The sequence below is a fragment of the Bombus pascuorum genome, chromosome 12 (genome assembly GCF_905332965.1).
Source record: "Bombus pascuorum chromosome 12, iyBomPasc1.1, whole genome shotgun sequence".
NCBI lineage: Eukaryota > Metazoa > Arthropoda > Insecta > Hymenoptera > Apidae > Bombus > Bombus pascuorum.
This window is the reverse complement of record NC_083499.1, coordinates 1,064,814-1,091,831: the sequence shown is the minus strand read 5'-3', so window position 1 is coordinate 1,091,831 and position 27,018 is coordinate 1,064,814. Positions and strand designations below refer to the sequence as shown.

The following is a 27,018-nucleotide window of genomic DNA, read 5'->3' as shown; positions in this document are numbered from 1 at the left end:
AGGGTCTCGGTTATCTGATTCCCGTTTAATCGAAGGTGTTTTGAACTTTACCACGACTTCATTCTGTTTGAAATTTTAACACAAAGAATACGGAAGTGTAAATAGTCAGGAATTGTGAGAGCAGTTAATCAAACTTTCGACCGATTAAAGGATGAATTAAACCTAAATACATGTACAATATTACGTAATAAAAATGTTTTCCATGATTTTATTATGCGATTTACTGACGAACATCAATAGACTTTTCTGTATTATACGAGTTTTCGATTATTTGAGATGGGATACAGACATCATGGTGGATAATCGAGTCTCTATCGCATTCACAATTTCTCTTTCAGATTTGTAGAGATCATTTTATCAAATGGCGAAACCTTCTTCTCTGTGAGAAGGTTAATCATTTTGTCGGAATATCACAGATGGGTTTTATTATAAACACGAGTAATGAACAACAGCCGAAATAAAAATTCGTTTCACCTTCTGAATATTATAATTACATTACATTTTAGTTACTTTGCTTTAAATATTTGCTCTGCGAATTTCAGAGAATTCTATACATTTCCTCATAAATACGTAAACACCAGCAGTCTAATTGTACCTGTATTATTCACAATTTTTCTCATGAATTTTCATCTTCAAAGTTGTGTTGGAAAACAAACCAGAAAATAGCACCACGTCGAGATATCATGATCCCGCCTGTTCTCTATAATATCGTTCGTAAATTCTCATAAATTATCCTAAGCACGCTGTTTAGCTTGAATTTTAATTAAGATCAGGTAAGTTCGGAAATGGCTCGCAGCATTAATCAACAATCAATGCAATTTCTACGCACGTGTATATTAATTTTAATCGCAGCAGGTAGGTAAATGTTAAATTATTTGCACGGTCACGCCACAGGATATCGTAAATAATGGTAGGCGATGCGACCACTATGGAACGATGCGTTCGTTCGTTTGAGACGACGCGACGGAAGGTTTCGCTCGGGTTTATCGTTATTTATTATGCGAACAACGCGAAAGATACGCGGCACAGCTTTCCTCCGGAGGAGGCACGAAAAGTTATTCTAACGTCGAGCCATAAAAACGCAAAAGGGGATGCGAGAAAGGGGGCTGGCGAGAGTTTGTTCGCCACGGAGTTAGCGAATCATCCATTTTTCTTCACTTCGCGAATTTATGGTGCATTTACGTGGCTGAGACTTTTCGAATAAATCCACCTGGCTACGTTGCTTATAGAAGCTACGTGCAACGTTCCTGATCCGCGGAAACAATGCTTTCGACGTGTAAACAGAATTTCTGTGAATCGTGCCGGATGTTCGGAATGCGTACGAAAATCACCAGAAATTCAGACGCGTAATTTTATTTTGACGCTGTAGAGCTTTACCAGGGTTCAAAGGGAATTAAGGAGGATTATGGATTAACGAGTCGAGAAATATCCTTACTTTTCTTTGGTCTATAGTTCTCTCGATTTAATTTGCGTCAGGTTGATTTTACATCGAAAGAATTAATTCCTTAACGTACGAAGTTTTCCTCAATTTACCAGTAAAACGAACAAATTTTGTCAATGTATCGAAAAACAATTCTATATATGAAAAATATTTGTACGAACTGTTTATATGTCGTATAATAACTTATACAAAATCAACAAACAAATAATTTTAGCTCTTAAATAATTTAGGTTAAACTCTAAAAGAAGACTCTCAAAAAATTGAAACTATCCTCGCAATCCGTTTATTCACTTTTTCCACCATCTCCTAAAATAGAAATCACTTCCCCAGAAACTAAAGTGTGCAGAATCGCCGGTTTAGAAAACAACCTAACCCCTTCAACTGTCCCTTGTATATCCATCCTATATCCAGTTCACGTTAATCCTATTCTTCAGCTACGATTCCTTGAAATTGAATTTAGGGAGGGTCTACAATTCACGGTCGGTGTACGTAGCATACGTGCACAAAGTACACGCGAGGGAAAATCGAGGGTTTTCCAAAGGCGGTCATCGTATCGCCAGTGGAAAAGGCCGAGGGCAATAAGGTTCGAACAGGTCGTACTGTAAGAGGATATATATATAGTCGGGGATAGAAATAAGTGGACAGCTAATAGAAATACATAGCAATGAAGTTTCGTTAAAAATAACTTGTTTAGGTACACCTAGAATTAAATATGAATTTCAGTTATTTACCAGACTTGTTTGCATACACCTAAAGTAAATATGAACTTCAATAAGTTTGCTAAATGACCTATGTACTATAAGGATATATAATAAAGAGATTGAAGATTTCTGTGCATTTGTAATAAATTTAAAGACGAAAAAGTGTCTAGGATGTATATAATATACGATAGTATAAAAACATCCAAACTGGTGTGCTTGTTATAATTTGTCGTATGCTAAATAAATTCCATTACGTACGTTCCATTTCCTTAGTTCTGTTCTTAAAAATACGAAGTTGCATAAAAACCCGCAATCCAATAGCAAATAAAGCTTAAGTGTAGAACACTGCTACTAGTTCGAGAAACTTCATTGGTACCTGCCTTCACTACCTGTCCACTTGTTTCTATCTACAACTGTAGAGAAGGCCAGGAAATTGTAATCCTGCAGGAAGTTCGCGGTTAGACGTGAATTATTCTGGCGGTCGTCGCTGTCGATCGACCGTCGAGTCGTCGCGTAGCTGCTGGAAAATCCTTAAAGCGCAGAGCGAGAGCAACGACGCTGAGCCAGCGTTTCGATGAGGGCACAGAATAATTCAAAGGTAAATGAAGCGCTTTCTCGTCGGCCCGTGCACCGCTACAGAAAATACGACGCTGGCAATCGCTGAGATTTATCTTCCCTCGGCGAAATACCCTCCGTTTAGCCTACGACTTAATAAATTCGAGATGGCTCGCTCGATGTAATTATTACGACCTTTCTTCGTGGGCGTTTTCGTTGATTGTTCGAGGACTTTCCGTGGACTTTTCGTGGTGTCTCTTTGTGCATTATTAGTTAGGGATTGTGATATTTATTGTTTGATAACTTATGCTTTGTCGAACGTTAAATGTGCAAGTACGTGTATGTTATTTCGATATTATTATCAAAACTATGTATTTATCATTGCATAGTTAAATCGTTGATCTATTATGGAAGGGAATATTTATTACTGAAGCTCGTTGAGAAATTAATCGATTCATTGCGTTACAATATATGTTGTAACTATACTTCGTTATAATTAGATATTTGCACATTTATAGAAAATTCAACTATGTAGAAACATAAAGAGTGCACATATATTCAAAATATATAAAATATTCAAAGTAAAGCATTCATTATATATTTTATAATATTTGGCCAGTGGAACAGATGTTTATCTAACTTCCATTTCTTTGATAATATTCGTAAAACTACGCGTGCATAAATATTCGTCGTCTAATCGTGACCACTTAAGCCAGTCGTAATAAAATATTAAATATATCGAGACCGCGAAGTGTTAAGGAATAACACGGTCAACAGCTTCGTCGCTAGCCTAGCCCCTATCGATACTGCACGTGTCAAAACAAAAATATGTTATTACAACAGAATCGCAGAAGAAAATTCCATTTTTATGGTGAAATGTTCTTGCTTTTAAAGTCGTCGAAAATGGAACCTATCTTGAACTCGCGGCGTCGAATATCCTTCGAACATGTTTTATCATCATTCGTTTGTTTCTTCTTCGCATTCTGGATACAAATAAGCCTCTCACCATGACAATCCTTTATGCATTTCAGGAAGATGCGGTCACGGGTCTCCGTGCGAGCAGCTCTGCTACGAACTTCACGATGGGATGTACGAGTGCGATTGCAAGGACGGCTACATTCTTCATAAAAATGGATACAGCTGCGCCGGTGAGTTGATCCCGAAACTTACCCCTGCATATCCTTCCTCGCGATCCTCACGCGTCTCCCCCGATTTCCCCGTAGACGAATCTGTTTATTCGATTCCTTGACTTCGGTGAATTTTGCCTCGTGAGTTCTCTAGGAAATTGCTTCACGTAACTTGCCTGGATTTTCCGATTTCGAAAGAAATATAAGAGACTGATTTTAAAGAATGTTCGTTTCGTCACGCGTATTTTTTTCTCTGTTTTATGTAAAAAGTATTCAAATGAATATATCCACCGTCGTTTGGAAAGTAAATTGTTTATCTGGATCAACACGTATGAATTGTAAGTTCGACTTATTGAAGGTATTATATAGGTATCCGAAAAAATCGCTATAAAACTTATACTACATGTTAATGAAGTCAAGTAGGTAAAAAAAGTTCATATAGATCAACGTCCGAAAATACTTCATCGAAGAATTGTAAGCGTTTAAAAATTTATATTAATCATTTTGGCAGTTATAATGAATCGTTCGAAATTTCTTCCTTCTGCAACAATACTCGTTAAACTGAATGTTCGTCGAACTTTCTTCAATATTCCCGCCGCTGTAAAAATAGTAGTAAATGCATTTGTCTGTCTACAATTTTGTATAGCAAGTCTTAAGAACAACTTTCCTGGGAATCTTCGGAAGCTTATAACTCTTCGATAAAGCAATTTCGGACATCAGTTTATATAAACTTTCTTTATTTACTTGATCTTATTAACACATGGCAGAAGTTTTGTATCGACTTTTTTGGACACTTTCTTTTTGTATCATAACGTTATGTACAATTAACAGAATTAAACTTTGTTCCTTTTACACTAGGATTGCCACACAAGTCAAATTAACTGGTTTTACAATTTTATTTTAAAATTTTTACTTCATGTTATATTTTTTCCGCAATGATATAATGACTTTCGCAACGATAACTAAAAGAATAATATAATGAATTTTATTTTGTTTTTTATGTATTCAAATTGAAAATAATTTTGTTTCAATACTACTTATACCACTACCAGTCAAAATGTGAAAGGGTCCTGCAATCTGTTTATCGTACGTCAATTAACCAGTTTATTCGTTTTGTACAACTTCTCACACGTTTTTTAAATTTTTACTGTGTATCATTCAATATGATGATATCAGTTATTAGGAAAATTCCGGATCAATAACTAGATAGCTAGATGCTGACATTAGAAATACCACACCAGTTAAAATAACTGATTCTACAATTTTATGAATGTGTCAACCCTCGTTTAGGGATCGTGGTCTCAGATGGATTAATAATACCAAAAATGTACTACATAACATGGAATTCCTTCTTTGAGAAAGTAATAAATCAATAAATATAAAAATATTCTATTTTACGTATTTTTTCAAAACCAGTCATTTTGACTGGTTTTGGTAGAAAAAGCTTCGTGTTAACTATCGGTAGTTCTAGTGTTAACGTGCAATAAGTAAAATTCAATTTTGTTAACTGTACGTATATATACACGTTTTACAGTACAAATTATTTTTGCAGAAATTTGCAGTAAATAAATTTTGGGGGTAAAGTTTTAACCCAATCTCAAATTTCATATTAAGATCACCATCTTTCTACATCAATTTTTATCCAAACATTTCAAGTAGCATCAATCAGGAAAATTCATAGGGGGAAAATTCTTCGAGTGACACGTAATCAGTATCCACGTGACACGTTTCAGACGTAGCATATTGCGCGAAATGCCTTAGGAAAATCGTGTCGTGACATTTTATTCGAAGATGGCAGGTTTTTTTACGTACAGTTCGTTCGTATCAAGATACACTTGACTCTAAACTATAGGACAACTAGCGTATCAGAGATAAAAAGGATCCTAGGTTAAGGTTGGGTCCATTAGAGTGCGATAAACGCACGATTCGACGTTCAATTTCGACGTGAGTCTGCAGTCGTCTCGAAACACTTTGTTCGTGTTCCACTTTTTATCATTTATCTCAGTCTTTGATGGCTGGAATTCAATCTTTCTCGTACATCCAACTATCCTGTCAAAGTTACCATGTTTTTCGAGTTGTGTATTCGATCTTTAAACAATTTCTTACATTAATCGTAATGTTCTGCAGCTTAAGAATAAACTCGTTTTCGATAATGTAAATCATCATAGAGATCGAGAATCAATTCGATCGAAAAGAAATTATTTAGACTTCAAGTGTTGATTGATCATGCATCGATTAAACGAGGAAAATCGTGAATTTTAATTTTTGTTCCTTTTTGAAGAAGTAGAAGCTTCCATTTATATGACCGACGTTCCACAAATATGATTTTCCATATAATTCTTTTTAAAGTACATGTACAATGTTTTGGAAACAAAATCTACATTAAGATTATTTGTTAATGATAATTTGTTAATATATTATGTAGCGGGCAAGGAATAGCGCCTTGAAGTTTCATTTTTTGAAAAATAAAAATACTTCTTTTTTGAAGTACTATAAATATAAAACTACTTCGAAACTTTTATCTAGAATAATAATTACGAACTAAATTAAGTTGTAATTGATACAAAGACTTTCTCTATTTACATTCTCGTATGATTAAAATAAATTAAAATCGGAGAACTTCAGAGAAATTTTCTCTCGGTATAGAATGAGAAGATTCTCTAAAATTATTCATCGCAGATTCCTAATAACAATGATTAAAATTTTAGCACGAATAAAAGTAACACGACATTCGACTAACAGGGATAGCCGATTTCAAAATTTCTTCGCGCAAGAGGGAAAAAATTCGCCGTAAACAAGCGAGAAATTGTTCAGTCGGTCCGATAAAAGAGAACAACTTCCTCTCATAATTCCTCTTGTACAAAGCAGGACGTTCCGTCGTTGCACGAAAAACTCTCAACGTAGCGACGAAGCACAGAATATCTACACGTCTACTAAAACCAGTCGAAAGCACGTACTCCGTAAACGCTCTAATAATTCATCGTTTCGTCGCGCGGTCCTTTTTGGTCACGGTGCAACAAGAAAATCCAGTACGAAACTAGCTGAAATCACGTCTGTTACGTCACTCGGTTGTTATTAATAATAAACCTACGAAAACTCAGCGTAGTATTTGAAAACGTTGCGGCTCGTTACACGGCATTTTCGCGATCTTGTTGCCCGCGAAAACAAGAGCAGTCTGTTTTGTCAAAGTAAATCGCGAGCGATCTTTAATAGTCTATCAAACTTTTAGTTAGTTTTGTGGTGTTAAAAATTTATAACTGATGCAGCTATATAGATAATAATTTTATAATACGAACAGTTAAGTAGAAGAATCAGATCTATAATAAAAATAGACGGTGAAATTTACAGTCAGTTTGGTTGCATAAATGAAAATTACTGGACTACGAACTATTATGCATTTTTACATTTTTATGGACATACCCAGAGAAATGTAATTTCGATAGAAATATGTTTCATCCACCAAATATTATAATAAATGCTCTATTTTGAATATTTCATACATCTTCGCATTTTTGTACCTTTTAATTATGCAAAGACGCTTCGAGATTCGCAAAATCCTATTTATTAACTTAATACTTCGTCCAAAGACTATCTATCTATTCTAAAACTTTTTGTTTAACCTATCAAACCACTTTGCCCCATAATCTTTTTTTTTTATACAGGAACCATTAACCGTTTCGAAACGATGAACAGATAGAGCATCGTGTCTTTATTCTATGAACCGGAACAGTATATCCGCGGTGGTCGCCGGAGAAAACGCGAATCAAAGGAGGAAGCAAACTTGGATGGAAGGTTGTTCGCGCGTAAATTGTGCATTGGGGTCGTTCTGCACGTGGTTGAGAGATCAGCGGGTTGGTTGGTGAGCGCGATGGCGAACGGTTCGCCTCGATGCGCTTTCGACCTCCGTCCGCAATTCGTCGGAAGTAGTTATATCCTGGTCTGGGAGCGAACGTCGTCGCGAGATCCTTGATAGAAAGGTCTCGTGCTCGTTCGAATCGAAAACGAACGTCTACCGCATAGGGAAGTTCGTCTAAGTCCGGGACGAGTTCAACAGTTTGGAAATAAGTAACCGAGTTTCCATGCAGGGCCAACAGAGCGATTGGAAAATGTTTCGTTTTCGACCTGTATAAAGCTTGCGGTGCGGTCCATTGTTAAAAATGTGGCCTTATCTTGGCGAAACTGTTGGCTACGCTCCGCCTGAATATTCGCATGGAAGTAAAATATTTGAAATTATAGGGTACTTTGAATGCTAGACGAGAAGTCTTCGTCTTTTTCTGAAGTTTGTGTCGGACGTTGAATTCTTGGCATTGCTATCGTTTGCCACGATCTTTAAGACACGGCAATGTTATTGAAAATTTGTATTCATGCAGATAGAATAATTCGATATATCTCATAGAAAATGCAAAAAATTTCGTTTAATTTAATAGATGTAACTCACGTGAAAGATCTTGTATGCGTTCTTTATATTTGGATCTCAGGTTTTATTCAAGAATAAGATAGTACATAAGATAGTAAAGACTATATTTAAATATCAGATAGAGATTTTACGTCTTTCTGAACTGTATTTAAATATTACTCAATACGACTTGATTCCTCCTATAAGTTCTGAAACTTATTTCGTTTTACAATTGCTCGTATACACGTAGCACTCATTCTTGTTACAGGCAGGCAAATTGTCACGTCACACCATGCATGACAAATTTCCACATGAATTCTTCGAATTAGTCATCGTTTAATACCCTTCAATACCGACATTCTAGCCTGATATTCTATAGTTCTAATGCGTTTACAGACACGTTATATTTTATTGATCATCGCCGATTTCTTCTTGTTTCGCAACACCAATGCAAGTTCGACACCAATCGAAGAATAGACCACGGTGCTCAACGTTACTCGCCACGAAAATTTCAAATATGTATCTCTCGACTAGGTACGTTTCCAACTTTCACGAATATTACATCCGCTTGCACGAATGTTTCTGAAATTTACTTTACTTCCCACGATCCATTCGACTCTTCGTTTGAATATACGAGTATCCGGAACGTCGGTTATATAAAAACTCGTCGCACGTGCCGCGACGAAGAACATTTCCTCCGATGGTGGAAAGACGGAAAGATGGATCACGTTTGCAGAAGGCAGCGGAAAGGCATTCGAATCTGTCTTGCTCGCCAGGGCAAAACGCGTCAAGCTTTGACAGGGGTGGATTCGTTTCAGTTGGAAATGTACGACAAGGCGTGCACACGACCAAACGAACGGTCCTTTTGCCTCGTCGACTGCATTTTGCACGTTCATCGCGCCACGTACCGGCTCCTATTGAAATAACCGTGCATCAGCCTGCTTACACGTCGATATGGGATGCCATTGAAACTTATGCGGCACAGAAAGATTATCGGAAAACCGTTTGTTCCGTAACTACGCGAGGGCGAAACCAGATACGATTTTATGAGTGACAATGGTGATCCCGCCATGTCTGTCTGATTGGATGGGAATTTACAGGCTGTTTGATGAATCGTCGATACGATCCTCAAGGGACTATTTCATATGAAAATGCGAGCTAAATTCGTAAAAGATTTTCCCGTGTGAAATTTCATTTCAGAGTAAATTGGTGTTAAAAATTCGTTAAGTGATATCACAGGAGAGAGAAACGCGCGTTGGGAAAAATTAGGTTGAAGTATGAAAGTTTTAAGCATTTTTCTCTTGAAAAGTACTTTGATTTTCTTGTTTAGTTTGTGATATCGTAAATATAGAAGGCATGAAATAAATAAATAGTGTATCACGATGCTTGAGAAAGATAAGAGAAAAGCGAGATGTTACAATCCTACTTATATAATCTTGTTTATTTAGTAAGATCGAACCATTTAAAAATGTCAAAAGTTCGGAAGCGAAGAATAATCGTTTTATAACTTCGACCCGCAAGAAGCAAGCGGGAAAATGGAAAAATAAAACCGCGACACCTGCTAATGAGAATACGTTGTCCGAACGCGACACAGCGACGTTGTTGTAGTGCCGTGCGAGGCCACTCGACGCCGTAGCCGACGCGAAGCAGTCGAAACGCGTAGGTACAATGTACCATGATGCATCGTTTGGTCCACGCGTATTTCCCTCTTTTCTCCTTTTTTCTCTTCCTGCATGACTTCGTTGGTCTTTTTACTGCCCCTGCCGGACCTCTACGGTGTTATTAATGTATACGCGAGAGGCGCTATGGTGTTTTTAGCGACACCGACGCACACATTACGCGCTCGATCTAGGAAACTACGAGGTTAGAGAGCTCATAGATGGGAGTGAATTAAGTGAGCGAAAGAATGGCCGTGGTAAATTTATCGAGTAACTGGGAGTTTATTTAAAGGGGCAGTTCAATTAAGTTTGTGGATAGAGTAGATGGAGTCTTTTTCGAAGTGAAATTGCGAAGGGTTAATTTTTGCGATTTTCACAGCTCCGAGCCTCTCTCTTATGAAGTGTCATATTTTATTATCCACGTACATAATGTCGAATATTTCAGAAAACCAAGTGACCTATCTTTGTAAATTTATGTGCCATAAGAAGCACAAATTTCGTGGCCAATCTTTTTTAAAAATAATAAATAAATCATGAAACGTCAATTTTGAGATTTAGTTAACTCTGAGTTAAACTTTCGAGACTTCTAATTGAACATCGATGAAACTGATATGATCTGTTCTACTACATTATACATCAGCCTTAGCAAATGTGAATGATGTTTCTTCCCTTTAACTGCAGAAGATCGTAATAAATAAATCTTACGTTACGTATTCGTTGCCGCATAAATAACGTTATTCTATTGAAATAACATTTTCTACATGAAGGCGCGTCAAAGATACCGACTACTTCGTCCTTACTTTCCTCAACAAGCTGCTATTTCTGTCTCTTTTGCATCGCAAGTTGTTTGCGTAAGAAGTTTCCAGCGATAAATAAATCTGTACTGTAATCGAACAACAGAATCTCGCCAGATATAGCTGCTACCGTGAGCGATATCGGATCGAATCCTGAAGGAAGCTCAACGAGCGTTCGTTTTTGGGCATCTTTCCTTCCACGCCTTGAGTCGCGAGTAAAGAAAGTGCCAGGGTAGAAAACGACGAGAAAGCTTATTCCCCAGATGCTATCTGCATTTGTGATGGCCCAAACTTTGCTGAAGGTTCCCTTTTTGTGCTACGTAACACTGTGCACTTGGGATGATCAAGAATTCTAGCTCGAGGCAATTTGAGTAATGGACCATTGCGTTGTTGAAAATCGATGAGATTTTCAGATGGAACTATTTTAATCTATGGTAATTTTAGTTATTCAATTTTCTGAGATATAAAAAGATAAAATCAAAGTTAATATACATTGGATATTGGAGTGAAAGTGTGTCCTAATTCAAAGAACGAGAAGATTAAAAACTCGTTTGGAAGATGGAAAGAGGTGTTCAAGGACAATAATCCATATATATTAATTAAATAATATTAAATATAATACTATAAAAGGATAATGTTAACTAATTATATATATTAATTAAAAGCAAACATAAATATTACTATTTCTTTCATAGAAATTGTACTTCTTAAATATTCATGCAATAGTTTAATAACTTCAATTTCTCTATAATGATTTTGGAGTTGCATTGAGATTTATTAAACTTTAGACGGTAATCTGAAATCACGAAGTATCGATTTCCTTTTAATTTGTGTTCAATGCTACGCGAGCTCGCAACAGCCATTTTCATAAGAAACGTTCATCCTCGTTGGAAGTTATATTCGTTATCATCCTGTTAGTTCGATAAGTTATAGAATTTCAAGTTGCATCGTCGAGGAGGCTCTTGTTGCATCTTCCTTCGTCGAATTCGAAGCAGCCTAAATTCAATTTCGGCGAATCCCGTGCAGAATTTCCTCTTTCCACAGCTCCGATAACATCGGTCTCTATTGAAATTCAAAATAACGCGAGAATGGAGTCTCTTTCACCATTGAAACAGACCTGATTGACTGGCTTAATGGAAACGTCGGAAAGGCAAGACTCGTTAAGCACCGTCTATATGTCGACGATTAGTCTAATTAACCTACAAATGGTATTCTCGATTTAGCCGAAGCTCATCTGACATCAAATGGCCCTTCTACTTACTTTGTCCTTTGCCTGCTTGTAGCTCTCTTAACTGGAGCTACGAACGATACGATTCTATACTAAATATACGAAATCCAACGTTCCTGATTATCTTTACTTAGCATTATGTTCTCGTTAAGTAGTATACAGGATGCTTACCGTATTGATTTCTCGTTAGTAGTCCATTTTTGAGAAAAACAGGAGAGGACGATGTCTCGCAATTTTTCATGCGCGGAAGGATGGACTGAATAGATTTTTAAAAATTTAATATAGTTCAACGTAATGTAATTATTTCCTTAGATTATGACAATATATTGCCAATTACAGATTATAGGAATAGGTTAATTTCCTTTTTTAGATAGAATTCGATTTAAAACACGATAGAGTATTAAGGTTATTGAAATACAAAACTTTATTCGACTCATCATATGAAAAAGATGGTAACTATCTCATTTTTCTCACAAACCTATCATTTATGAGAAACAAACAATATTCTGTTAAATAAATTCTATCGATAATTCGTGACAAAGAGCATTTATCGATCACTAAGTGAAACTTGCATTTGTAGAAACAGCTCGGAAGGTTCACGATGTTCCGAACACATGAATCGATACAGATTAAGCCATAGCCAACGAAATTACTGGATTCTAGCGTCGTAGCTTCCGCTTCCGAGATACTGTTGCAAAATTATGCCCATGGGTTGCCAGTGATAAAGAGGTCGGATCGGACTCTGCCTCGAATCGAACATGGCTGTCGGCTTAACGGTTGAATTACCATCTCTGGAGGTTGGTACATCAGTTAGGCGCGTTTCACGTATCCTCTGAACAATTACACATCATATTGATGAGAAACATGACTGTTAATGGAGAATTTTAATACTAGAATCTTCTTGCACAATAATTTACTAATTAATAAAATTTACGAACTGGCAAGTTGTGATCTACTTTACTATCTTGTAATTCTAAGTCAAATTTCATGTAATAATCGGACGACTCGTCATTTGTGAATTTTACTGTACAATTTCATATGCTTTATTACCAAGCTTATTATTATTGCGCAAGGAAATTTATGTTAATAACCTGTACCTCGTGAATCGTATAATTTTACCTTTAATATTAGTTCCAGGATAAAGTTACTTAGTTAATAAAATATCGGCGTAACGATTTTCCAAACCCTCTTCCTTTTAACAAATATTCTTATCTTCTCATAGATCATTAGATTTCAGCTGTCGAGTCGTATTTGTAAAAATATGAATCCGCGTGTATAGCCACAATCTATTAGCCGTTCGGCGCTCGTCTAAATTTTTCGTTCTCGAAACAATTTCGAGAGCAAGAAGCAACCAATCCCACCGGTGGAGGTCAAACCGGCATCGTCTGTTTAATTAACAGAAAGTAGCTATCGGCGTGTCCGTTGCTTTAATCAGTATTCGACGTCTAGATGCCAACGGCGATAAGTTTCATCCAGCTTGTACACCAGCGTCCGAAGCGAATGCCATTATCCTCCACCGACTTTGATGTTCGAACTCTCGTTTCTCGTTCTCTCGAGCGTGTTTTCGTCCGACGTTCCTCTTATTTTGTCTGATGCCCGTTCGTTTACCCTGACCCTCGGCCCTGAGACTCGATTAGCGGTTCATTAATCCTTCCATATCGCGACTTCTGCGCCGATTCACCGGCCCTGTTTGCACCTTTGTCCGCGAAGGCCACGCCACGCACCGTAATTAATTTTTCACCCTCTCCGCTTTTGCCGCATTCGCCGAGCCAATGAAATTTTAATTGAAAGTCCAGTCGGAGGAAAATCGCCCTGTTAGAAGCGCTATTGGCATATAACCGTTTTCACGGTTTGTTTTGCGAAGACGAAAATTTCGCCCGACAAGGTTCAATGGCGTTGAAAGTCGTTGGGGTTGGTTGATATTGTAATAGAAGAAAAGCGACGGGAATAAAGGGATGGAATGGACATCCAATTTCGGCTACGTAATTTTTTATTCTCTTTGGTATCGTCGGTTCGCATCGGCGATACTACGGTTGGTTTTTCTAAAGGGCGGACGATATCCATAAAAGACAATCGGCTAAAATGTCCTTTCGCTATTTCTTCCGCTATAGAGGTGCAAATGTCTTACGATGTGCAGTTGTTTGGGATATTTGTTGGCGTGCGTTGACGCATTTCGAGTTTCGAAGTGCACGACGGGAAGGAAAGGATAGGTAGAAACAAGGGAGAAATGAAATGAGAATAAAAAAAGGAATAGAGAGAAAATAGGAGAGAAAGAGGAAAAGAAAGAAAAAAAAGAAAGCAAGGGAAAGAAAAAAGGGAGGCTCTCGGAAGAATATTGTAATTTTTGCTACCATTCCTACCAGAATTCAAGCAGAGATAATCTAATATCTGTCTTAGATTACTGTATCCCAGAACCTCACTATCCGTCTCCAAATAACTCAATCCAAACTTCTAGTTATAAAATCGTTGAGAATGAATTGTACGGATTAAAACACAGTAATGTATTACATTCGCCATCTGATTCACGGTCCTACTGTTTCTTGGGATTTTGAATAGGACGTTATCTTGGAAGTAGATATACCCATGACTTTCTCGGAAAGTTTCTTGGAGTGCTGTTAGTATAGGTAAGGATATTAGTACGTCAATTAAGATTTTGCCAGAGATATCCTTCTTATTAAACTTCGTTGTTTATGTCATTTCAGTACGAGCTAATTTCTATCGGAACAAAAAAGATTTCAGTTTTGATAAATCCGATTCACCATTTCATTTGAAGTTCTACATTGCCCTGAAAATTCGTTGAGGAATTTGAACAATATTTAAAGGCAATCTATTTTCTCAAAACTAATAAAATTTGTATTTCAATAAATATTCATATTGAGTACTGGAATCGAGTAATCGAGCTTGAATTACTACAATTACTTATGATCTAACGATATTAGAAAAATTGACAACTGAAAAAAAAATACACAGAACGAGTTTATGTTAATTGTCGGAAATATTGTAAACTTTCTGAAGAATCTAATATTTAAAGAGTGATTTTAGAAATTATCTCATTGACGTAACCTTTTCGTGCATTTTTCGATCATGTCCTTCCTGAGTTTCAAATCAAGCGTTCCATTGAGCGGAAGTATAACCTAGTTCGCAATCATCGATTAAACAATTAGATCGAAGGGTAGAAGGATAAATATTTGTCATTGCACAAGCGGCAGTGTTTCGGCCAGTAGCTGGCATTAATCACCAAGCAATATTTGCATAGCTTTGCAACGGTAAGGGTCTGTTTCTGTTCCTCTCTCTGTTAGTTCCATCCCTTAATGAAACGACAGGATAAATTATGCGAAAGCAAACGATGGCGACCGAGAATCGAAATTAAATTATCTTCGTTCCTTTAAACACTATTCTAATCGCGAATTGAGTATTAGTATTACTACAAATAACCTATTTTATTTAAGTCGTTAATTCGTTCTTCTCCGTTTCTACTTCAACAATTCCTTCGTTGCTTCTTTTTTCTATGAATAAAGGGATAATTAATACAAGTCAGCAATCGAATTAGTGACTCTGTCAGTATGTAGAGTAATTATTGACTAATGCTTATATTTGATGTAATTGATATTCATATAGATTGAAAACAATAATACTAAACTACAATAATAGCAAAATTTCTACGATACTCACATTAGTATGAGCTCACATTGAATATTTAATCAAAGCCAGGAAGAAATCCTCTGAGTGAAGAAACACGTAACACTAGTAAACAAGAATCCGTTATATGATCTGTAAAGGACAATACTAATAATAATAGTAAGGATGATGATGATGATGATGATGATAATAATAATAATAACAATGTCGATTCCTTTAAAATCTCACTTGATTTTTTACGAAGGAGTAAATTTAGTGTGATATGTATGAGACAGCTCCAAATGAGAAATACCAATGACGGCGTTCCTTTTTAATAACGAAATTGCGACCAGCCAGAGAATCCAGCGCAGTATGGGCATCATTTCTAAATCGACCGAGCAATTGCATTCCAATCGGAATTGTCGGAGCACCTTGCATACCTAATCGATTACTCGGATCGTTCTCGCTAAGTCTCACAAATTTTTTGAATATAATCGTCGCGCAATCGTCGTATTTGAAGTACGTCGCGTGTTAACTGCTCAGTGATCTGCGTATTTGTACGCTATATATTTATGCATCTCCTTTTCCAACGAATTAACGAGTTGAATAAGGGGTGAAATATACATTTTTTTTATTCAAAATCGTAATAAAATATTGTTGAGTTTTTAATTATCTTAGATATTTCTTTCTCCATTTCATTTCCTCGACGGAAGTTCTTTTTTATTTTTCATATCACTCTATATAACTTTTCGTTTTCTATATTCTTAATCTGTCGCTTTCGTCGCGCAGAAAATTTTTTCTTCAGCACTGTTTTCTCTTTCTCATATATTCTTTTCTCATTTTGGCTCCTATTATATTTAACTTGGTTTTTAACGATCTTGCCAAGATTTTTTCTTCCCCTTGTATTTCCTTTCGCTGTGAGCTCCGTAATTACTTTGAAATCTCTATTTTATTCTGCTGTTTTCTTTCCTGCTTCAATCTTTTTCAGCTTTATTTTACGGTACTAAACCTGTTTAACTTATTCTATCCTCCCCCTCGTAAATTATAATCCATATGTACTGTAAGCTGTTAGAATTTCTTGTTTTTCAACTTTTCAACATTTCATTAGCTATTTACTTTCTTCATACACTTGAAATTTACCCTTCTTGATCTTCATTTAACACGATTCGTTTTACAAAATAATCAGACTCGATAAGAAAAAATATTTACGAAGAAAGTCATATGGATTAACTTCCCTTTATTACTTCCGAGAATTTATATACTTCCGAGAATCGGTCAATGTTAGTATATTGGTTCATTATTATACAAGAACGCCCAGATATACATATTTCGAGATCTATTCCATGGTCGCGATGTTCTTCATTAGATAAGACAAACTTAGCAGGTTTTTATGTTTTCACGAATTAGAAATAAAGAATGTCTCAGCTTTTCCCAGCCAAGCGTTGTCAGTATATTCTAGATCAAACTAATATATATGTCGGAGATGAAAGTACATCGGGCCTTCTCTTTGGAATTCTTAGGAATATCCGTACAGGTTTAATCTTAGCAACCCGATTATAATTGTCCGAGATTTGCGATAATGAGCTTGGGCTCAAGGCGACAAGTAGTCACCGAACGTAGCCGCGGTCACGGGATGAACGTTTTACCTAATAGAGGTATGGAATAATTGTATAGCTCTCCTTAAAAGAATAGTTGTAGCGGCACTCGACAGTACATTCCAATGGTTTCTGCCCCGTGGCTCGTCACACACAGACCCTATTCTTTGGGCAAGATGATTACCAGATGTCGGTGCATCTCCACAGTACATGTTCTAGCTAGCCTGAGGACTCCCTATAAATCACCTATTATGGGAAGATATGGGAAATCTGCTTTTCTCACGAACGATGCTTCCCGCTAGCGAACTTCTCTCAAGGGCGGCTAGCATCTTTCTCTAACCACCGACATAGAAATTAACCAATTAACAGCAACGTCCATTTCTCTCACTTTATGAACGAGGGTTGTCCTCGACGAATCCGATGATCTCGTGCCCTGAGACACACCCCATTATAGTTTTCCTCTGCAGCATCACCGTAACGGAGAGGTACATTCTCGCCAGCGGATACTTCACGTTTTTAACCACGAGTCCGACTTAGACTTTGGAAGAAAGTTTATCTGTTATCCCGTTGACCGCGGATTCGTTATCGAACCTAAGATCATTGTCATTAGCGTCTGATCACCACGGTTACTTGTCGATTCTGTAATACTCACACTTGTGCTAATCTACATTACCTCGATTGTATAACAACGATGGCCAATTCCAATGGAGATTCATTGCACGCCTCTACCCTTAATCATAACGTTAACCCGACATATATATATCATTGGAAGCATCGTTAAAGATTTTTGACAACAAAACGACATACGGAATGAGAGGTAACGAACGCGCACTATCACGGTATAAACTTTAAATAGGCCAGAAATATTTACATCTAGCAATAGTCAGAATGTATATGATACTTATAATACTCCCGCAACTCCAACTACAGCTCATTTCAAACTGTTCATCATTCCTATCAGTTGCATTTATTATACTCCGAAGTTCTCGTTTAGTTGAAGTTGAAGATCTCGTTCAATTTGGATTCGTAGAATTATCATATATTTTTTGACAACTACTGGATGTAAGTATGCCTGCTCTATTCATGCTTTGTACCGTAATAATACACCTTCGTTACCGCTCGTACCGTACGTCGTTTTGTTGTTAGAACTCTTTAACGATGCTTGGAACGACATATATTTATCTGACATTCTCTTCTTACCTTGGCCTACGGAATATATTGATAACGCTTGACGCGAAAAACTGAGACGCGCTGTATATCCAAATTCTACACCACGCGCACGATGTTTACTATTCGAAAAAGTCCTTTCACGGAACGCGTAGCAGCTGCTTGAGACGCGATGTTATGCAGCGACTTTCGCGGAACTTGTCCCGTATCTCAATTGTTTCTTCCTTCCTGGTGTTCGCTCTGCAGCCTGTCCGTCGTTCGTAGCTTCGCAAGTACATACATAGAATTTATGGGGAAAGTTCTCACGCACGTAGGTTATTCTCCGCCTCTCAAAATAACGATATAGCCGTCTGTATATTTCTCTCCGTCTTCGTTTCTCGCTCGCCGAGACACTGAAAACTCGTTTGATACCCTGGTCCGTTCGAATCGCGAGCTCTGAAAAATATGTCCCTTTTCTACGCGTTCGACGGCCCAGGCACGAGTTTCTGCCATTACGCCTTCCATATGCTGATCCTCGTCGACGTCGCGACGTGACGACGAAATTGCAGAAGCTTCGCAACCTCCACGGAGAGGCGAAGCGAATTTATAGAGATTTCTCGCGGGAAATGCCAGATTGAAGCTTGGTACCGGCCAGTCGTGTTGCTCGGTCAGCTGAGACATTGCGATTCTGCGTCTCTTTTTAAACGAGAGGTATCGTAATGAAACATTCTTTCGATATGATAATCTCTCCGCGAAAGAATAAATAGAATGAAACGAATGAAATAAAACTTGGAATTCTGGAGATTTGTCGTAACGAATGACAAATTGAATCTCGGAGCTGGTCGATCTCTTGGTTAGCCGAGGCGTAACAATTCTGTGCTTTTTTTTTTAATGAAGAATGTCGTAAGGAAGAGATCTTTTCGTGGAAATCTCGATAGAATCTCTGACAATTTCTTGCAGAAGATAAAACAGTTCGGAGCTTGGAAACGATGAATCGCGTCTCTTAGTCAATCGAAACATTATCGGTTCGCATTTTTTGCGACGAGAACCGTAAATAACTTGCAGGAGTTTTTATTAATATTTAAGAATATATTCCTGAAACATAAGAGGAAAGAATATATATATTGCATAATAAATTTCATAGACGTGGTCGCGACGAGAGATTCCGTGGAGTATTTCTATTAATCAGCAGAATAAAGGAATCGACGATTCGACGGATGCTACACGCGGTAAATTCGCCGCGTAAGAGGATCTTTTGAAATGCATCGAAAAGTAAGCGGCTCGCCCGCCTCGCTTTCTGCCCGGCCCATTCAAAGGAGGTTTCCTTCTATCCCATTGAAAGGCACGCGAAATTTCCCTTGTAGTGATTCTGCGGAGTGGTACGGTCGAGCTAACACAGGCTACGAGGAGGCACGTGTTAGTATGCATAAAGAGACGGTAAAAGAATTTCGTGTTTCGACGGATTGAATCCCGCGAAAACTCGTCCCGCGGATGACGAATCGAGTCTTCCAACGTTGAGTCGTCTATTTGCATGCTAGTTTCCTATCCTGGAAAATGTATGTAACGTTCAAGTTGAGACTTTACGTATTCGAACTACGCAGAGGATTTAAATTGATGCGTACGAAATGTCGTTTTTTCAAAGTTCGAATTTCCTGAGTCAGTATTACCGATTGAAGCATATTCCATCTAGTTCGTTAACAATCGATCGTATCAAAGAACAAGATATACGAAGAATACCAGAAGCTAACGAAATTATAGGACTCGTGAGTAATCAAAATATTTGGGCGATATTTTGACGAGTTCAAACTTGAATAGATTGCCATGGAAATGGTTCAAAGTATAAATTTAGCGTTCAGCTTCTCTTTCTCTAATATATCGTGCGTAACATCCGTCGAATCGTGGATTCCTTTATTCCGCTGATTTATAGAAACTCGTCGCGATCACGTCTATGAAACTTATTCCATTCCTCTTATGTTTGAACAATATTTTTCTTGAATAGTAATAAAAATTTCATCTTTCAATGGATCAGTTATTTTAAAAGCAGCTCTAAACGAAGCTCCAAGAATTTATGGATCCTGAAACTGGTAATTTTTATAAATCTCGAATTGACTCGCTATATTTAAGCTTTCAAGAAACTACATTTCGTATGCATCAGTCTAATAGATCCTGCGTGTGTGTTTTAATATTTTGAAAACTAAAATACCCTTTTTGATTAAGTCACGTATTTTATTGCCACAGCGCGAAGCTCTTCGACTATAAATAAAATGTTACTATCCGATGGTGGGGAATTTAATATTGCGTCGTAATGTGTGAAACAAAATGAACGGACTTCGTTTGATGTTTTTATCAGTTTTTATCAGAGTTGGTACGTGCTGGTGAAATCGAAACAGGTCATCCAGCAAGTATATAGACTGACGTGGGTTTATTTCAACTAACAACACTTCAGGAATCTTAATTTTTCAATTTTTCTGGCAAGCTTACTTCGCTTTTCAGTTTCAGCTGGTGTAGCTGGCAGAAATTGTAAGAAATGAACAATGAGTTACCGTCATCTTTAAACAAAATTAACGCGTTTGTAATCTACAAATATTTGTGCCTCTATCTTTATTTCAAGAAGAATGACGATATTGTGTCATATTTTTTCCAAATTAAAAAGATTTTTTAACGATAAAGGAACAGAGTTGAGTAGAAATCAATGCAAAGGATATAGCAGGATTATTATTACGTGCAGCTTCGAATACAAAATTATCAAGTTTAAGCCCATAAAGCAAATTGATTAAAGTTTCGTACGTATTCATTATATCGGTGTGTAAATTAATTCGATATCATTGTAAAGAAGATTATATAACGTACATATATGATGTAAATTCAATCATTATTTAACTAATTGTAAATACACCAAGTTACATAAATATAGGTATTTTACGAAACATCCATTTGCAAACATATAAAAACTTGTACGAGATATATTTGAATTTAAACTAGAAATGCTGCTACATTATTATATAATTTAACAATAACTGGAAAATTTAGTGTGTTTAGCCTGTATAATTAAACATTGAAATCTAAACTCCCCTAATAAACCGATCTCCAAAGCTAAACTGAATCGAATTGCTACTATCTATTTCAGTTAAACAATTTCATCTGTTATAACGATATCACGTTAATGAACTAGTCAATTCTCATTTTCAAACATGTTACCAGTACGTTCAATTTGTAGTTCCTTCAGTACGTTCATACAGGTTGCTATCTATCGGATATTAATAAGCATCGTTCTATAATGCTCATTTGCTATCTACGACGTATGTTATTTATGTTGCTAACACGTGCAGCGGTTGCATAGAGCGTATATATATCTCACTGCAAACGTGGAATTATGCATTAAGCTATGAATCGCACGCTTTGATTTATTTAAAATTACTTAATTCAGACAATCATATTTAGTAATATTCGATTCTAATTCTAATCGAATCTGATGTACTTAAACGGTTCAGTAATTGGAAAATTATATCGCGTATAGTAAATTACCGAGGAACGCAGGCAAATCATTATTGACGATACACAAAGGATTACTAATATTCAATAATTACATATTTATTTAATTGTTTGAAATCATAAAACGAAGAATTTCTGTTCCTTTTCGTTTATTTTTTCACCGAAAAATAACAGAAATCGATATTTCAAACCATAATTATTGAAAAAATTCCAATATCCAATATTCATATCTGGTTTCTAATCCAATCGAATTTCAATCAAAATCTAATCAAATCTAATGAAATTAAATAATCCAAAAGGGTTTTACGATGAAATCCAACCAATTTCAATCACACCGAATAAAATTAAATAATTCAGTATCCAGTTTAAATTTCAATTCTAATAATTATAGAACAATATCAATTAAAACCCTTTGTCTTTCCCATTTTTTTCTATAAAAAATATCAATTCTTTTTATCCCTTCCATTTTTTCATGAAAAAAAGTCTCGTTAACTGGACATCGTAAACTGCGGATCTCGAAAAGAAAGAAAAAACAAAAATTCCAATATCGAATATCCGTATCTAGTTTCTCGTAAATTGTTGATTGCAGCTGACCTCAAATCGACGATTATAAATTAAGCGATTCCATCTGTTGCATAATGTCGTATGATTTATGACACATGGCAGTTCGAACAAATCGTCGATGAGAACGACGGTACCTAATTGTTTCCAGACATTTCATTGAATTACGGATGCTGAAATTTGGTTGACGGGTCTGAGCAGAAACCTGATTATCGAAACTCGTTCGCGCGAAGCGTTTTACGAACCGCTTCTAATCTTTGCACCCTCAGGCCATGTCAAATGAATTCACCGATCCGCGGACGGTCATATCCCCCTTTCGTATTCAAATCCGACATGTTACGCGTTGCCAATGCATCTAGAGGCTACACGCAACACACGTTCGAATTCCCACAATTTTAATCCGCCGTATTTTTTTCACCGCTCGCTGCGTAACATTTTTGACGCTGGCTTCCTTTTTTTTACATACGCTCGCTGGCGAACAAAGTCACTCTTTTCATTCTTCGTTGAAAGCGTATTTTAATATCTTTCACGCGTTATTTTTTAATTCAACGTTAAAGTGAAACAGTACAATGGAATCAAAAATATTTGCATTTATTCCGAATTTGATTAAACTGTGTACGGTGGCTAAACTGTTTGCTTAGGGGAAAATTTATTACGAGAAATGGGCGAATCTATGCGATGTATTAGAATTTTACGTGGCTCGAATCAACGTCGAACGCACAGAAAATTGCAATGAATGAGAAACAGATGAAAATTAGCGAACGATCGATTTCTCTTAATATGCAATGTTGTCGGTAAGCAAGTGTTCGATTTGAATCCAATTTGGAAACTACATTAATCAGAACAAACGTGTAAATCCCAATCGACCTTCTGCATCTAAAGGATACTAAATCTCACTCAAGCCGGGTCAATCTCTAAAGTGTCAAGAACAATCAAACTTCCTGCATTAACGGTGTTCGTTGTTCTAAAGTCAACCACGCTGGCTGGAACAACCTGAAGTGATATTTACCTCGTGAATCCTTGTTACCGTAGAACGTAGGATGCTATAGACACGAGGCAATCTTTCTTCCAAAATGTTCAATATTCTTGCAATAAATTAGAAGTATTTTAGACAATTATATAGGAAAGAGGGTTTTTTTATTGGATTTAAAGCGAAACTTTCAAAGATATCGATCATATAATTATTACGTCCATTACTGTAAATTGTTATAACATTCGTCATAGGTATTTAATATCAGTATTAATTTTGTTTTCATCATTCTTCGATTTTTTTCATTTTCATATTTCAACGAATTTCTCAAACATTTAACGTAATTCATGTACAGTATCGTGGTCTGGAAATCTACCACTTAGATCGTCTACCAGGCGGAAATACTTCGTTCTTATAAATATATTTAACGTTAGTTGACTGCTATTACTTGGCAAGTATTTGAATATAATTATGATCCTCGTAATTTTTCTTCTGCAAAACGATAATCTTTTTCATGAATCCTGCTAAATAATCGTATCTTCTTTATACGTATAACTGATATAGCTTATGGCAACGAGTCAATGTTATAAATTGTTGTTCGGAAAAAATGTGACTTAGTCTATACTTTCACTCGCAACATCTTATTTCGTCGACCAGAAAATCTATTTAATATATTTTCACGCAAACACCGAACAATTTCCGATAAATTCCATATCTAATTTTATCTATAGCTACGAAGACTATCATGCAACGTGTCCATCCAAGAATAACAGGGTTCGTGACGTCGACCGACAATAAACTAATTTTACCGAAACACGGCGGTCTTTGTAACCTCATACGTTTAATATTCATGGTGAACGGCGTGACGTCGTTTAATTTTCCTCGGCGAAGATTTAATCGACCGACAGAGGGTCTGAATGAACAGGAAAGAGAGACAGGAGGAAGCGGTCGAACGACGACCGCATCCATGGTTGTTCGTCGCCGATATAACAACCGGTCAGTGTCCGCGTATTCGTGTAACGCGACGTGCCGCGCGCACTGCAGCTAGGCGCGAGGCCGTCAAACTCATTTGCGGATACGCGCGTACTCGTTTCGCGGTGAACGACGTGCACCACGTAACACGACCGCGAAGCCATTGAACCGATTAGACCATTGCACAAAAACGTGACGAACGAAGCTACTGTGAAAGGCTCGACGTGGATTAGCGAATTTTTCTCACGGATTTTCATATAAGAGCGTGACGTTATCGAACAGTTTGGAATCGTTATCTGTTTTATAAGATTTTAGAATGTCAGCTTGGAATTTCTTTTTGTTCAAAAGTGTCTGGATATGGGAAATTCTTTAAGATTTATCTTGGACAAGTAGTAGATTTAAGCAGAGATTTAGTACAGGTATAACAGGTATTCAATATGTGTTTAGTGAATCAAAGAATTTAGGATGTCGGTTGCAAATATCTTTTGGTCAAGAATATTTTGAAATACAGGAAATTCTGTGTCTTGAATAAATAATAGATTTAAGGGAAGATTTATTTCAGGTATAACTAAATTCAGTATGTGTTTAGTGAATCGAAGAATTTAGGATATTAGTTGGAAATCTTTTTTTATTTACGAGTGTCTAGATGTATAGGAAATTCCGTGGCATCCATCGTGAATAAATAACTGAATTCGAGAGAGATTTAGTGCAGGTATAAATAAAACCAATATGTGTTTTATAGGATTTAAGAATTTAGGAAACCGTCAGTTTAGGATACATTTTAGAAGTCAAAAATCGATAGAAATATAAGGAGTTTCACGATATTGATTTCGAATGAGTAACAGAATTAGTCATTTTTATGGAATTCAACAATTTAGTAAAATGTTAGGTCAGCATAAATTTTAATTAAGAGTTCACGGAAATATAGGGATTTCTGTGGCATTCGTTTCGAATTCGGTTGGATAATAGAATTAACCAGAGATCTAATAATAGATATAACTGAATTGATATGTGTAACCACTCGTGCGTACTTCCATGTGAGTATCGAATCTCGTTTGCGTCGAATCTGAAAGATGGTACAATATTGGCTATTTCGTCTCATTCGCCCCTGTGTTCATGTTTTGAGAGTGTCTACGTGTTTGGGGTGAGACGATCAGAAGTTGGGTATCGAAGGCAGGGAATTATTAAACGAGGTGAATTTCGAAGAGGGGAATTATTAAACGAGAGGGTGAATTTCGGTATTTCGGTGAATCCTGTTAATAGGCTACAGTGTACGGTCGCTTATTAGAGTTTCTCTTTGATCTTCCTCTTATTTCTGGACGAGGGTTGTATTTGCGAATGTTAGTTTTGTGTCTGGGCAGACAAGGGGCGAGTTAGACGCTTGAGGGTGTTTGCTTTCCATTTGATTACCCGAGAGTGTTGAAAGCCTCTGAATCTCGAATTTTAATTCTGTAGGGTTGGACCAAGTACTTTCTATGAGATCTTATTTCGATTATATACAATTATATTTAATGCGAAGTCAGCTTATTTCATTTGCGAATATTTAGAATTTTTACACAGTTTAATTTTATTTCTAGCTTTTTCGTAACATGGTACTGATAGTGTCTATAGCTTATAGATTTAACTCTTTGTCTTTCCATGTTACATCAACACCGTAGTTAGCTTCATCAGGTGTCTGATAACGCTCTGATACTCAACCCCTGATGAAATTACTTGCAATGCTGATGAAACGCCAGAACACCCTTGTAAGGAGCTTACGTCAGAGAGCTTCTAACAGTTATGAATGTAACCATCGATAGAAGAATTCGCTATAGAAACTCCAAGATTTATGGGAATTTATTATGCTTCGTTTAATAATTAATATTTATATACGTGCATTAAAATTTTTCTTAATTTTTCCTAATTTTTCTTCCATTTTCTGCTCCAATTTCCTATTCCCAATCGTAATATGTATTATGCGAGAATTCTGAAATATCATAATGGCTATTTGTTAACTTTTTAGGACCAACAAGAGGGTGTAATTACATATTGAGGTTAAAAATTTGTCTCCGAAATTCTTTTTATCCATACTAAAATTATTTATGATAAAACACAAAGATTTAGAAAATTTGTAAAATACAAAAACTTATTATTAAATTGCAATATATGATTGACTACTCATTTAATGTAAAGCTATGCTCCTTGCTATGAAGATATCGTGGATAAACTGATATACTTGCTGGACGACATATATCTTGCTTCGGTAACAACCTTAATTAATGCACTAACAGGTGGGATTACGTTTTACATTTTTGAATAACTATACTCCATGTGAATTAAGGCTCTTATTCATTCAGATCTCTTTTTGTTCACTAACACATTTAAAGTCGTAATATGTCACATTCAACCAATTCTACGGTTCAACTATGATGAAATGCAGCTCTGGCTTAATTTCTCATGTCAATTTAATTTAATTAATATTAATCCGCATAATTACTGCTACTATTTTTTTAATGTTTAAGAGAATGACAAAAGTACTGATCTAATCCCAAAATCAAACGACGTTAGATAGCTTTGTCGTGAAACTAATTGGCAATATACCAAATCAAACAATTTCTCTTCGCCTCTTTCACCTGTGGTGTTCGATTGTATTGTTGGAGTCATTTATCCCACACACATGCACGCACGCACACACACACACACATTCGCTTTTATCAAATCCTGCCATCCGCAATTTCTTCCTATTTCAATATGAAAAAGAAATCTAAGAAAAACATACTCAATC

The 27,018-nt window shown here is 36.5% G+C and overlaps 1 protein-coding gene across 2 annotated transcripts in view; it reads left to right on the top strand.

Moving 5' to 3' along the window:
* Positions 1–27,018, top strand: part of LOC132912450 (pikachurin-like) — a 248,715-nt gene that overhangs the window by 65,341 nt on the left and 156,356 nt on the right. For both annotated transcript variants that reach the window (XM_060969867.1, XM_060969866.1), the window contains exon 3: positions 3,729–3,845. In XM_060969867.1, the coding sequence (XP_060825850.1) occupies positions 3,729–3,845 (117 nt within the window). The remainder of the gene's footprint in view (positions 1–3,728; positions 3,846–27,018) is intronic.